The following is a 14,358-nucleotide window of genomic DNA, read 5'->3' on the forward strand; positions in this document are numbered from 1 at the left end:
ATTAAATAACTGAACTAACTTATAACTATTAATATTACAATTTTGAATTTTATAATACAATAAAATAACGGAACTGTGAAAAGCTACTACCTGATTTACGATAATAGTTCTTAGAATAAACATGAAATAAATTAATTAATATACTTTACTGAAAATATTACCATTACAGTATTAAATTTCTAAGTATATTCTATTTGTTTGAAACTAACGACTGGATTTTCATCTCTACCATAATAACTTTTATATAAAGGTAAAATAAATTAATTAATTTGCTAAACTGAAACTATTACCATCACAATATTAAATTTTCAAACTTTATCGATAGCTTTACCTAAGTGAAATAATTAATATTAAAATATTAAATATTTTTTAACCTGTGAGCGCACACAGCCACCTTCATTCCTTTTCCCTGCGACTTAACAGCGACACCTAGCCACTGACCCCCCGTGGGCTGATTGCCTGGGTCTGAAGTTTCGATTTGGTCCATTCTTTCGCAGTTTTCCATCGATACGTCACATCTGTTTAAATGATTTTGTTAAATAACACATCAAACATTCTACTTGCTTGTACATCTTCACAATAGAAAATTACTTAGATATTTGACCAATAGTTGTATTCAGTAATTAAGAAACATCATGCTATCTACTTGCTTTTACATCTACTCGGAATAATTTATCAAAATATTTGACCAATATGTGTATAGATTTGTGTTGCTAATAAACTATTAATAAAAGATAAAGTCTAGTAGAAAAAATGTATCTGGGAGTCTGGTCCATGGGCTTATTACTATTTAATTGTTTACATATACATGTCAACTCACTTGTACATGGACCCAGTAGGAAAATTGTACTTCGGTGTTTGGTCCATGGGTGCTCCGACCAGAACATTGTTGTCCGCCGGGTTCGTCGAAGGCACTGGCGGTGGAGTTTCGTCTTGAAAGCTGAAGCTTTTATCAACCTGTGAAAAATGACAACAAATATAGAAGTTATAAGAAATAGTTATTAAGTTATTAAGAGAAAAAGTTATTAAGAGCATAAATTTGTACAAAGTAGTTCCCATACGTGTTTTCTTCTTAGTCTATAGAATGAAAAATAAAAACAAATTAATATCAACAGCAAATGCTTAAAACTGTTTTTTAGCAGAGTTTTTTTTTATGTTAAGAAATAAAAGTGTTTGTTTTTTAAATTATTAAAAAGTTTTATAAGCATATGCGTGTAAAATGATTTTTAAAAGTGTTTTTAGGGATTAAAAGTGAGTTATCAAAAGTACTTTGATCGATTTGTAAAATAAAACTATGGTAAAAGGCCAAAAAAAAAAGTAAAAAAAACAAAAATTATTATCAAAATTTAATGCAATGTATGAACAAAACTTAAATTTCTAAACAAGATTAGTTATTAAAATTTATTTATCATATTGATGCTGAGCTGTAAGTTATCAAAACAATTTCATTGGTTTAATTTGAAATTTATAACTTTAAAACAATAATGTACTTATAAAAAGAGCATATAACATTTAGAGCCGACGTAAATAAAGAATTTTTTTTTAAATATTCAAAAAAAAAAAACAACACAAACATTTAAAGTGTACTAAAAATAAAAATAACACTTTAGTTAATCATGTTAAGAAGATAATACAACTTTTTTTGTGAGCTTATTAATTATTTTTTAAACAAAAAAACTAATGTCTGTAATAACAATTCTTTTATAAATCTATACTTCTTTTAATTTGTTAATTAATAATTCACTAAATTGAAAAACACTTAATATACGTAGTGTATAGCAACTAAAAGCCCGAAATAAAAAAATATAAGATAATTACTTTATCTATTTAATCAAACAATCATTTAATGTATTTAGAGCAATTGAAAGCCCAAAATAAATAGTTTTGACATAAATTTAGTTGAAAAATTAAACAATTTTTTGGTTGTATTTTCAATAAATTAATTTTTAATTATTTAGATAAACATTTAATGTATTAAGACGAAAAAAAAACTAAAAAAAATATTTAAAGAAGTTTTTATTAATTAATCAAACAAACATTCAAAGTATGCAGAGCTACTGAGAGTCCAAAGTAAGATCCTTCGGGTCCCTTGCTCACGAATGGATCATCTACGTCTAAATTGTAGCCTTGCGACGTCAGAAACAGAAGTGACGTCATGATAACAAGTGACGTCACGAACAACGTATTTAAACTTAACATCATTTTGTATACTTTGTCTGTTGGAAAAGTGTTTGGTTTATTTTATCATTGGCTTTAAAGTTTGGTAAAGTTTTGATTTGACTTTAAATTTTTTTTTTATTTTTTTTCGCTTTGAAATAAAATGTTTAATATTTCTAACATACTTGTATTCTAGCATTATTCGAATGAATACTATTTGTCGTTTACTAAAAAAAGATATTGCATAGTTATTAACGTTTAAGTTTTTTCAATTTTTTTTTTGTGTTTTTAAACTAATTAGTTTTTGATAAATTGACTGATTAAAATACTTGCTTGTTAATTTTGAGTTTTTTTTTATAAAACAGTTTTAGAGAAGTTTTCTGAGGTGATATATATACAAGTTGATAATGATAAATTTATATTACAAGTATTCCAAACTTAGTTAATACAATTGAAATATTAATTAAAACTTTAATAAAACTTTATGCTACTTTTAAATTTGTACACTAAACAAAGTTTAATAAATCAGCTATTCAAAGACGAAAAATAAACTTTGAAAACTGTTTCATAAAACAAACTGTGAAACTAACTTTCCAAAACTAAATACAAAGCTTTAAGCACTAAAAAAAAGCATAAAGCCAATCAATTGCAACCAATACTTAACATAAAAAAGTATAAATTAAATCTCAATCTATCAAGCAACTTAACTTGAATATATGTTAGACTTTAAAAAACCTGGAAAATAAAATCTAAAACAACTAAGTAAATAATGTTTGTCAGTTTAATTCTTGAACTAAAAACATTTGAGCTTTCCATTGCATACTAATAACGTTTAATCTAATCTCAGCCTGAGGGCATATAGTTAAGATGAATTCAAAAACTGTTTTAAACTGTCTCAAGTTTCATAAAAATTAACAAAAGTGTTATCTACGGTGTCAGCTGTTACTTTTTCAAAGTTGAAATAACTTTTATGTTTTCTAAACTTAGATGAAATGTAACTTGAAAATTTTTAAGCTAATATTTTTATATAATCAGCGTTTAATATTTTTAGTTAGACAAACATAAAATGCAATGTACTAAGTTTTTCATTAATCATAGTATAAATGTATTAGTTAAACGAAATAGTGTTAGTTATTTTGAAGTCTGGTTTTCCTAGTCTATTAAATTTAATAACAATAAAGCACAAAAATAACTATAAAATAATAAACTAGTAAAAGTTTTTTTTTTGAACTGTTATGTGTTTAAGTATTTGATCTTTTATTTGTTTGATTAGTAATTTATGTTAATAACTTTAAATTAAGAAAATCTATTTTGTTATTTGAAGTAGATTAAGTGTTTTAAACTTTATTGATAAATAGTAAAAATACCTTAACAAATAATTGAAAACATTAAACAAAGTAAAATTAATTTTATAGCACTAATACTTGTTAGAAATTGAGCTATTTTTACTTCTATTAAACTTTACTTGATAAATACATCAATTGAATTGTTACATGATCAAGTGTTAACAAAGTCTTTATAACTTCCTGAACTACTTTTGTACGGATTTAGTTACTATTTCTGTACAGTTTCTCATTAAAATTGTCATACATTTAAACAATAGGTTTTTACATCAGTTTTGAAAAATTACTCTGGCACTTTCTCAATACAAATTTTTTTAAAGTTATTATACTTGTTTTTTTGATAAAAAATTACAAGGAAATAACTGATTAATTAATTCGTATTGTACTCAAACTATTGTTCTTTGTGCATTGCATAAATTTAACACGCTTAAAGAGAAATTATATATGTTTCAAACTTAAAAAAAAATAAATATTTTCATTAGATTTATAATTAATAAATATAAGTTGTGTTTTAAGTAAATAGTTGCAGAATTCAACTATTTTATTAGTGTTTTATTTAAAATGCGTTTAATAACTTAACTTGGCAAAAATTTAAAGCTTTCAGATCAACGATCTGTTTTACAATTTTTCTGATATTTTAACTTTTTTAATATTAAAAAAACTTGATAGAAAAACAAAACAGTTTTTAGCGTCAAAACTAGTTCTCGACTTTTGTTTTACTAGTAACACATTTTTTTTAACTGTTCTAAATTTAATGCAATAAACAAAAAACTACTAACGATAAATTTTAGAAATGTGCTAGTAAAAAAACACTTTATACTAAAACTTAAATTTTTTATCTAAAAAAATCTTGTAATAGAATACTGTTGTGTATCATGAAAAAGGTTTTGTTACAACACAAATGTTTTAATCTTTAAGTAGGTTTAATTTTTAAAACGTTTTTACAAGTTTTAAACTTTTAAACTAGTTTTAGTTAAACAAAGTAAATGATTTAAGGTTTATTTTAAACCAGTATTTATTATATATCGATTATTTGAGATATAAGTTTTTGACCTTTAACTGTTAAAAAAATTAGGTAAACATAAATTTTATATACTTTTATTTACTTTAAAATTACTTTAAAAATTAATTAAAAATAGATAAGTTAAATGTATTAAAAATATGTAACAACAGCTAGTAGTTAACTTTTATAAAGTACATCAAATTAGAACTTAAAAACGTAAAAAAAAAACCAAGCATTTAACCTTTTTTAAATGTTAGAACTTACTAAAAACACTTAAATAAATAAGCTTTTATAAGACTACAACAAAAACAGTTGTCTTATTCCGATGCTTGAATAGACATTTTGTTTTAAATAACTAAGAAAATTTTATCACATAAAAATAAACAGTGTATGTTAAAATAAGAACATTATTAAAACATTTGTTTTAGTTAATAAACAAAGCAAGTAAAATAATGTGAGTAGCAATGAATGTAGCAAGCTTTGTTTGAAGCAGAGCATTAAATAACTTGCAAACAAAATATTTTTAAATGCTTTTCCCTAATACTGTTTTAAAGTTGAACAACTTAAGTTTTTTTTAAATTAGTTAAGTTTTGAATCTGAATATTTGCGTGAAAATTACTTCAAAGATTTACATAACATAAATAAAACAGTTCCAGTATGCTGTTGCTAACTATAACAAACTTTTAAGAAAATAAGTAAAGTAACATTAGAGCAAAATATGAGTTTCAATAGTTAAATAGCAGTTGAAACAAACTATTGTCTGCAAATTGTAAAATTTAAACTTACTTTCAAAAAACTTAAAAAAAGTTAAATATAGATTAGAAAATATTTAACTAAACAAGTTAAATCGAAACAAAAATAAAATAACCAACTTAAACTAATTAGAAAATTAAAAAAAGTAAAGCTAGATAAGCAGAAAAAAATTATAAACAAAAAGAACTGAGCAACTAAAAAATAAACATTCTTTTTGAATTGCAAATCTCAAAAAAGTTCTTTTTTTTTTAATTTGAATAAAAAATTATTCAAAAATAAACATACAACTTTTACAACGTAAAAAAAATTGATTTAAATGTAATTACTACGCTGTTAAATACAAAATATTAAGCTTAAAATTAAAAAGCTACGATATAACGAAAAATAACTGTTTCAAAACAAATTAACTTTAAGTAAAATAATTGCTAATAAAAACTAACACCCGTCAATTATTCATAAAAAAAAAAGAACAAATGTTATCAAATTGTGTTTATTGAACAGTTACAAAATAAAGGTAAACAAAAAAAACTTAAATCGAAAACTAAAACATGTTAATTTCAACTGCAAAGTTTTCAAACGCAGATCGGCTTGTTTTGCTGCAACAAACCGTGTTACTTTGAGATAAACGAGAGAAAAAATCTCGTTGAAATGCGCTGGTGCGTGTAAAATTCGAGAGAAGTGAAAAAGGTTGTTGAAACCAGCGAAGCGTGAAATTTGTTCAAACATGTCGCCGTGTTGGAGGGCGGAATTGTCGGTGAGACATTTTGGATTTTGCGATATTGCGTTTATCGTACCAGGGCTGATTTTGTTATCATGTATTATTTATATATTATGTTGTTTTTTGAATCATTTTATCGGTGGGACATTTTAGCTTTTTTTTGAAATTGTTATTTTTAAATCAGGGTTTACTTTAGTCAAAACATATCTTTTGGATTTTAGGTTTTGCGCTAAAGATTATAGGTGAGCATATTGGCTATTATTGAAAATTTGTTTGCTTTATCAGATTTTTTTAAACGTATTTAGATTTTACGTTGTAGTATTTTCGTAAAAAAACTGTTAAATTAAAATTTTTGGCTTTTTTCTAAATTATTTTTACTTTATGAGGGCCAATTTGTTTAGTAGGTCGTAATTCGTATGTTTGAGTTTTCTTACTTTTTTTAGTAACTTTTTTAATACTACAGAAAATATAACTACAACCTATCAAACTTAATATTCTAAAATGCTAAGGAAAAAATAAGAACTATCATTTAATTTAAATACACCTAATTTTAGGATAAAAAAACGCATATTTTAACTTTGTACTGAAATGTATTGTTTATGTTTATTGTTGGTCATAAAGTTAGAAAAGTACAAAACCTTTTACTTGTAAAAATATGTAAAACTGTTTATGTTTACCTTTTTTATTAGTAGAGACCACAGCTTTATAGTAACTAACAAATTATTTGGTGTAAAAATGTAAAGTGTTATAAACAAATACCCTGTTTATAAAACCAAAATGTTATTTACTTTGCCAATTTAACACATTATTTAAATAGTTTTACACTAGACTTATGAACAGAAAACTAAAAAAAAAAGACTTTATAAACAATTTTTTTTAAGTAATAAAATCACTTAGCTTTTATTTACTTGTATTAGCAGAGAGATTTTAATATGTAATGTAGTTTTTATTGAATAAAATAAAAACAACAGTTAACGATCTTAAGAAAAAAAGCTTTAAAAACAAATTTAAAGAACATCTAACCAAAACAATCTGGATCAAAATATTAGTTAAATCGTTGTTCAAAAATAGTTAAAGTTTTTGTTTTAACGTGTTTTTACACTTTTGCTTCATTTTCAATACAAATGTATGACTTTTATCTTCTTTAAACTTTTATTGTTTAAAATATAACAAAATATTATTTAAAGTTTTTTGATAGTCACATTGATCTATTGAACTTTATAAATTCCAAATTTTTCTACTAACTAATATACTTAATTGACATCAAAAATTTTAAATAGTTTTCTAGCATCTGTTTATTTAAAAAAATCCAAATACTTAGTTTTGGACTACAATCAAGTAAATTTATTTTATTTTAAACAGTGTTTCTATTACGTTAAGTGTTTCTAAACAACAATCTACATTGTTATTTTCAATCATACAGTACACAGCTCACTTGTACTTTAAAAGTAGCTCTAAACTGCCTACTTATAAGTACTGGTTTATTTATTTTTCATAATATGGTAAATTAACTATATTAAGCAATAATTAATTAGAAAGTCTTAAAAATATCACAAAAAATGCATTTTGTACATAAAGTTTTTATTGTAAAAATGCGTACTCACAGTGAAGCTCGTAGTTAAATGCGCGTACTTAAAAAGAAAATAATTCAATATAAACCGAGTACAAAATTTATAAAAAAAATCGATATTAAATTCTATGTAAAATGTGTTCGGCTTGTTTTTTTTTTTCTTAGATTATTTAATAATGCTAAAATTTTATTTAGAGCATTTCTACTTTTAAAACTAAAAAATGCGTTATTTTTATAAATCTATTTATCAGTAATAACTTTATTAAACTTTATTTAGTGAGTTATATCTACATTTGTTTGTTTTTCTTTAATTTTCAAAGTTTTTGAAAAAAAAAGTTTAACTAAAATATTACGTACTTTCTTAACCAGTCTAAATCCATATTGGCAAATATTTTCGTTTTGGTGGTTATTTTTCTTATCAGCAATTTTGTAAAACTAAAACTTAAGTTAAATTTCTTTTGTTTGATGTACACAACATTGTGGTATGAGTAAACTTAATTTTTGAATAGATTTTTAAAATCTATAATAAGAATTTTGAAGACAGGTAGTTTAACTGCTCGGAAACTTCAACATTTTTTAATATGAAAATTAAAATTTTCAAAACACAAAACAGTTAAAACACGAGAAACTTTATTATTATATTTTATGAAATTTTCCTATTGATTATTCCCATTTTACCCATTTTTACTGTTTTAGCTATACCAGAAATCCTTAATATTGGGTAAGTTTACCTCTGACAGTAAATTTTCTTGATTACAAGTTATCTAAATTTGAATTTATTCATTGTCTTTTTTGTTTATAAGTCACTGTTTAAATTTACTTTTTTTTAATAAACATTATCTTTAGTTTATTATTTTTTTATTTGTTTAGTAAACTTAAGGTTCAAAGTTTATAGCATTTTTTCCTCAAAACAAGTTAAAAACTGTATATTGTGGGTAAATTTGGTAATTACCTTTTAATAATTAAAAAGCTTTGGAATCTGTGTTTCACTTTGATGGTATAAAATCATTATTTAGGTAAAAAAAATCATAGTCAAGTAAGTTGGTTTAATAAGATTTGATAAAAATTCAAAAAGTATTGGTTTACCTGTATTTAGTGGGGTGTCACAAGTAGCAACTATTTTACTTTTTTTATTAGCTTTGTTGAATTAACTTTCCAGAGACAACAATTAAATACTTAGCAAACTTAATACATTTGAAAAATCTATATAAATAAAATCTACCATTAACATCAAGATTGAAATTTAAACCTTAATCCTATCACACATTATGTTCTTAATATTTATAAAAAACTATTCTACAATTAAATATAAAACAAAAACTAACCTTTAACTAAAGTATGTAACTATCTTTAATTTAAAAAATTTTTTTAATGTTGCATTAACTAGAACTTAAAAAAAATTACTTTAAAATTTATAATCTAACTACTCTTAAAAAGCTGTAATTGGTATACAATGGACACTAAACTAATTAACCTGTAAAAAGATATTATCGTATCAATTAGAATTATATATAAAGAATACATACCTGAATAATCTTTTACTAACTCAGCCTATGTAATTAGTATAAGGAAATTTAATTAATCAAAAAAGTAAAAGAGTGGTCATTGAAGATTTTATCGAATTATAAATTCAATAAATAAAATACTTGTTCCTAGTTTTTTAATACTCTTTAGTTTAAATACTTATGAATCAGTTTTATTACGTCATAAAGTTATATTGTATTTTAAGAATGATAACATATTCGTATACTTAAATAAAATTTTTAGCTTGTTTCCGTATATCATGTAAGAATTATAGAAATATTTGATAATTTTTTTATCTAATCAAGTTTATGTAAATTAACCTGATTTTTTTTAAACTAAGTTAAACTAAACTATTATTAACTATCTGACATCAAAACTTATTGTAAGATTAAAGTTTATTTATGATAAAAATAAGCATGTTTGGTGAAAATAAAAATTATAAGCGATTATTTCAACAAAATTTAATAACTAAAAAGTATCTATTTCTTTGTATCTGAAAAGGATCGATATCTTTTTTGTATACAAACCGTTTTACAAGCTTTAAAATCTTTATAAAACCACTTTTAAAAATTTTAGATTAGATTTTAATTTGTAGAATCTTGTAGTTTAGTAAGAACTTATTTTACTAAATAAAAACTGATATCATCATCTGTCGTTTTTATGATACATTGTGGTTTTCGAAGTAATCTATTTTTTATATTAAGTTTTTTTATATAATTTATACTCAAGTGTAACTTAATTACCTCTAAACTATTAAACACTTACTTTAAACCAAAAAGTTTAGTATTATTTAAGAAGTAAATTATTATACTAAAATCTATAAATTACATCATAACTATTTATTTTTCAACTTATATTTTATTAGAGTTAAAAAAATTGTATTAAAACCACTATTCTTAAAAAAAGTAAAATAAAATTGTAAAAAAAGAATAGTGTTTAAAAATTTTCTAAATAAGAGAAAAAATCTTAAGTAGTTTAAAAATAAAAATTTACAAACTATAGATAAAAAGTATAAAAATGATATTAACGATAAAAGTTTAATAAATATTAAGCAAAATTATTTTAGTTAATTGTTAAAGCTCAAAATAAAAAGCTCACTTATTTTTGACAAGTTTCTTAGGAATAAAGCAAACTCTTATTTTAAAGTTTTATATTTCTATTATACATGTTGTGGTTTAAAAATAAAGAAAAAGAGATATAATCCTTTACAGTGATTTTTACAAAACAAAAGTTTCTAATTTAAAAAAAAAGGCAGAATAACGAAATAAGTAAATAAAAAACTAGAAGGTTAGAAAAAGTAACAAGAGCAAATTTTTTTAGTTGCAAAAAAAGTTTAATTAAAAAAATCAGTAGCTATAAATTGTATATACTTCACGAATACTTTACTATTTTAAACAGATGAAAACTGCAGCGAGGTCTAAAAGCTACTAAGCTTAACAAAAAAAAAAAAAAACGATTAAACCCAAACAGTTTAAATGAAACAAAACTATTCTTTAAAAGTAAAAGAAAATTCTAAACACCAATGAATCGAAAACTTTTTGAAAAGCTTGAAAGGAAAATTAAAATGAGAAATCTTACTTAGTTAAAGTGTTAATACACTTAAATTTTATTTTTTTTATTTTTCCATTACTTATAGCTGAAAGTATTAAACAATTTTTTCCTAAAATGGTTAAAAAAAAACAGAAAAAGTTTTTTTTACTTAAACAAGTGATTATAAAGTTAATTCAATAAAATATAACTAAATATCTAATATTTCATGTCTATTTACCCAACCCGGTCCTTCTTCAACTATTGTTCCGTTCTCATCGTAATGTAGATAACGATATGGTAAATAAATTTGAACCTGAAAAATATTTTAGTTTGTAAGTTTGTTTGCAATCTAAAAACAATTTTAATAAAAAAAAGTATCAATTTTAATGAAAACAAGAAAAAGAAATTTTAATCTAACACCGTTGACGTTGAACAATTCATACGAGTTTAATGAGTTGCTAAAAAAAACTTTTCCTAATCTATTTTACTACTTAAAAACTTTTAACTTTATATACTTTTTACAGTTATGATATCTACAGGACAAAACTAAACACAAAATTAAAACATTTTTGTTTTACTTACACATAAAGCAACTGATGTTTTTATAAACTGTTTGTGTTCAGATGACTTTAAGTAAGACAACTCATCTTCAGTAATGATTTTATTACAGGTAAAACTAAAACCAACTTCAGAGTTAGTTTGTTCAATCACTCTTCGTATGTCATCAAAATTAATTCTTATAAGATTAAGAGCCCATATCTGCAAAGTAAAGGTGATTTTGTAACTTCTTTTTGTTTAAATTAGTTAAAAAATTAACTTCATACGTTTATTTAAATGTATATAGTATTTAGGCTATAATGAATTTTATTCATGAAAATGAGTAAACAAATTAAACAGTAATCTTAAAAAAGTATGTTTATAAGATGTTAAGTATACTTTTTGTTTCTATATTATTTTGTAACCGATTTATTTTTGTTTAAAGTAAATCTTTAGAAGCAAGTTTGACTTTTTTTAATTGAGCTACAAATTACATTTAAGTAAATTAGTAAGGTAGCTAATCAGCGATACAAAACAAACCTCTAAACTTTTTAGCTTCAATATTTTAAAATAAATGTTTCTTAGTCTATCGTAGTCCTTTTCAACGAAATTTAAATTTAAGCAATATAATTTTACTTCTCGTTGACATAACAACAACATGTTTTCCGCTTCTTCTAAGTTGTATACTTCTATTATTGTATTTTCACCAGCTAAAGTCATTCTACTTATTTCATCAGCAGAGTTAATCAAAGCATTTTGGTGCAATTGTCAACTACGTAAATAATTTGCGCTAATCCAAAAACTGTCAAAATAAATTATTTAATTTTGTAGTTTTAAAACTTAATTGAATAAATAACTAAAAATACGTTTAAAATTTTCAAACAAAAAAACCTATAATAAATCAATCAAAAATATAATTATCATCATTTTAGTTCAACAAAACATAATTTGAGTTCTTACTATGTTTTCTATAGCTGATAAGTTTAGTTCTATTTTCTTTTTTTACCGTATATTTTGAACTCGTAACAAAATAATATTTTCCATTCTGTCCAATAGTTATTATTTTAACCTGTTAAATTAAAATTAAATATATTTAAGTTATTCAAAATTTATATAGTGTTCTTTTTATAAATTTGATATTATCTAGCTGTTAAAGGGAATTTAAGTAAACCGTAAATCCAGGGTCAGAACAAATGCCAGTTATCTATTATTTCACACAATTAAACAATTTTTGTCAATCAGAAAAATGATAAAGCTTAGAAATAAACCGTATAATGAGATATAAACCAAACTATTTACTCACAAAGCTTTCATCATTTATTTGATATTATCAATGTAGTAAACAGCTGTGAAAACAAAAAAAATAAAACAAAGTTGATAAATATTAAACATTAGTCTGCTATTGTACTTTATTAAAAACAAACAATGTCTTTTACTAAACACAAATATATTGAACAAATTTCAGTGTGTTACAATTGTTACAAAATAAAGAAAGTTTTATACTTATACAGCTTCATAGTTGCATCAGAATTATTTAATCAAGCAAAACACAAAACAAAAAAGTAATAAAGTTCTAAATAAACAGCTTGTTTAGTTAATTAGAGCTCTTATGTTATGCTTAATTGTTTATTTAGAACTTTGATCACTTTTTGTTTTGTATTTTGGTTGATTAAATAATTTCTGTTGCAATTATGAGGCTATATAAGTTAAATATTTTCTATATTTTGTAACAATTGTAATACACTGATGAACGTTGTTAAAATATATTTGTGTTATTAAAAGACCTTGTGTGTTTTAATAAAGTTTAAGAACACAGAAAAAGCTTTTAAAAAAAAAAAATAAATAAATCCTCCTTTCTTAATCTACACAAACAAAAAATGGTTTTACTATACCAAATAATAAAACTTTTCAATTAATAATTTAATAAATTTAAATACCACTCTAAATAAACTGAAAATATTGGTTTTTTAGCTAAGTTAATTCTTTATTTAAATGTATTCATCCATAAATGTTCTCTAAAGCCAACAATGTATAACCTCTATCTATAGCTAACAATCTATAGCCACAATCCCAAAGGTTCAACAAGAGCTTTGATCACTAGATCTATCGACAAAAATGGTTACAGGTTTACAACATCAACCGTGTCCAAATGCAGTTCGTACCAACAAATGAATTTTCCAGGTTTCTAAAATTTCTAAATATCTTTTGGAGTCTTTACAATAATTATATGTTCCAAATCTGCAATATCTTACACTAACTATGAAGAATAACTCCTTGTCAATTTAGTTTTGTTAATTTAGTCTGAATAATTTATTAACAATGTAAAATTTGAAACGAAAACAAGTATAAATATAAACACTAAAATGAGCTATAGTCATATTATTCTACATCCCCTCCAGCTCTTTAAGATAATAACATTTTTAAGACAATGACATAGCTCGTCAAAAGGTGATTTAAACAAGTAACAAAAATAAGTTACTAAGATGAAACTAAATTTTATGCATTAACAAAGCTCAATTGACTTAAAAAAAATCTTTAAACAAGAGATTTATTTGAAGAAAAACAAAACTGCAATAAAACGCACTAAATATATTCAAAACAATTCAAATTCATGCAATTCCACGCTGAATCCTTCCTGGCTCAGCAATCATCACTACGGCAGCAATTGAACACTCAGCACTGACTTTTGTATAAACAGGAACAAACAGACTTCACTTACGGTGATTTCTTTTTTGCAGTACTCCACTCTCAAGCTTCCCTGGCGCATTGAAGTCTTCCAACCTACTCAAAACAAGTGGCATCTTTTTTTTTTGGGAACCATAGGAGCAGGAATGTACTCTTCCTCAACCTCTTCATGATCCGCTTCAACATCACTGGTTTTACCAGTATTGGCACCATTGGAATCCTCTGTAATCTTTACAGAAGAATCAGGACGTTGATGACTAACATTGCACTCATGTGAGCTTGGTAGATTACTGCTCCAACCATAGGAAGTTTTTGCTTCAATGCTTGTTGAGGCTTGGTTGTACATCCTTAAAAACTTTCTGTTCTTCTGAGTAAGTCTCCGTGAACCATCAACTCTGACTACATGCTGATCATGTGGAAGCACCTCCATTACCACTCCGCTTCTGTACCATTTACGTGAATAAGTGCCACTCTGGTTCTGTAGTAGACAACTACTGCCAACATAGAGAGGTCGCAAATCCTTAGCTCTCTGGTTAAG

At 23.9% G+C, this 14,358-nt stretch overlaps 1 protein-coding gene across 1 annotated transcript in view; it reads right to left on the bottom strand.

The window, feature by feature from the left end:
- The window catches only part of LOC145846299 (integrin alpha-6-like), a 39,766-nt gene extending 25,864 nt beyond the window's left edge, over positions 1 to 13,902 (bottom strand). The window contains exons 1-5 of the mRNA XM_082953176.1: positions 13,820 to 13,902; positions 5,955 to 6,055; positions 2,038 to 2,216; positions 821 to 957; positions 375 to 518 (exon numbers count right to left, since the gene is read on the bottom strand). Of these exons, the coding sequence (XP_082809302.1) occupies positions 375 to 518; positions 821 to 957; positions 2,038 to 2,216; positions 5,955 to 6,055; positions 13,820 to 13,902 (644 nt within the window). The remainder of the gene's footprint in view (positions 1 to 374; positions 519 to 820; positions 958 to 2,037; positions 2,217 to 5,954; positions 6,056 to 13,819) is intronic.
- Positions 13,903 to 14,358: the final 456 nt, after the last annotated feature.

Source organism: Thalia democratica, unplaced genomic scaffold (assembly GCF_965202585.1).
Source record: "Thalia democratica unplaced genomic scaffold, ktThaDemo2.hap1.1 HAP1_SCAFFOLD_409, whole genome shotgun sequence".
Classification (NCBI taxonomy): Eukaryota; Metazoa; Chordata; class Thaliacea; order Salpida; family Salpidae; genus Thalia; species Thalia democratica.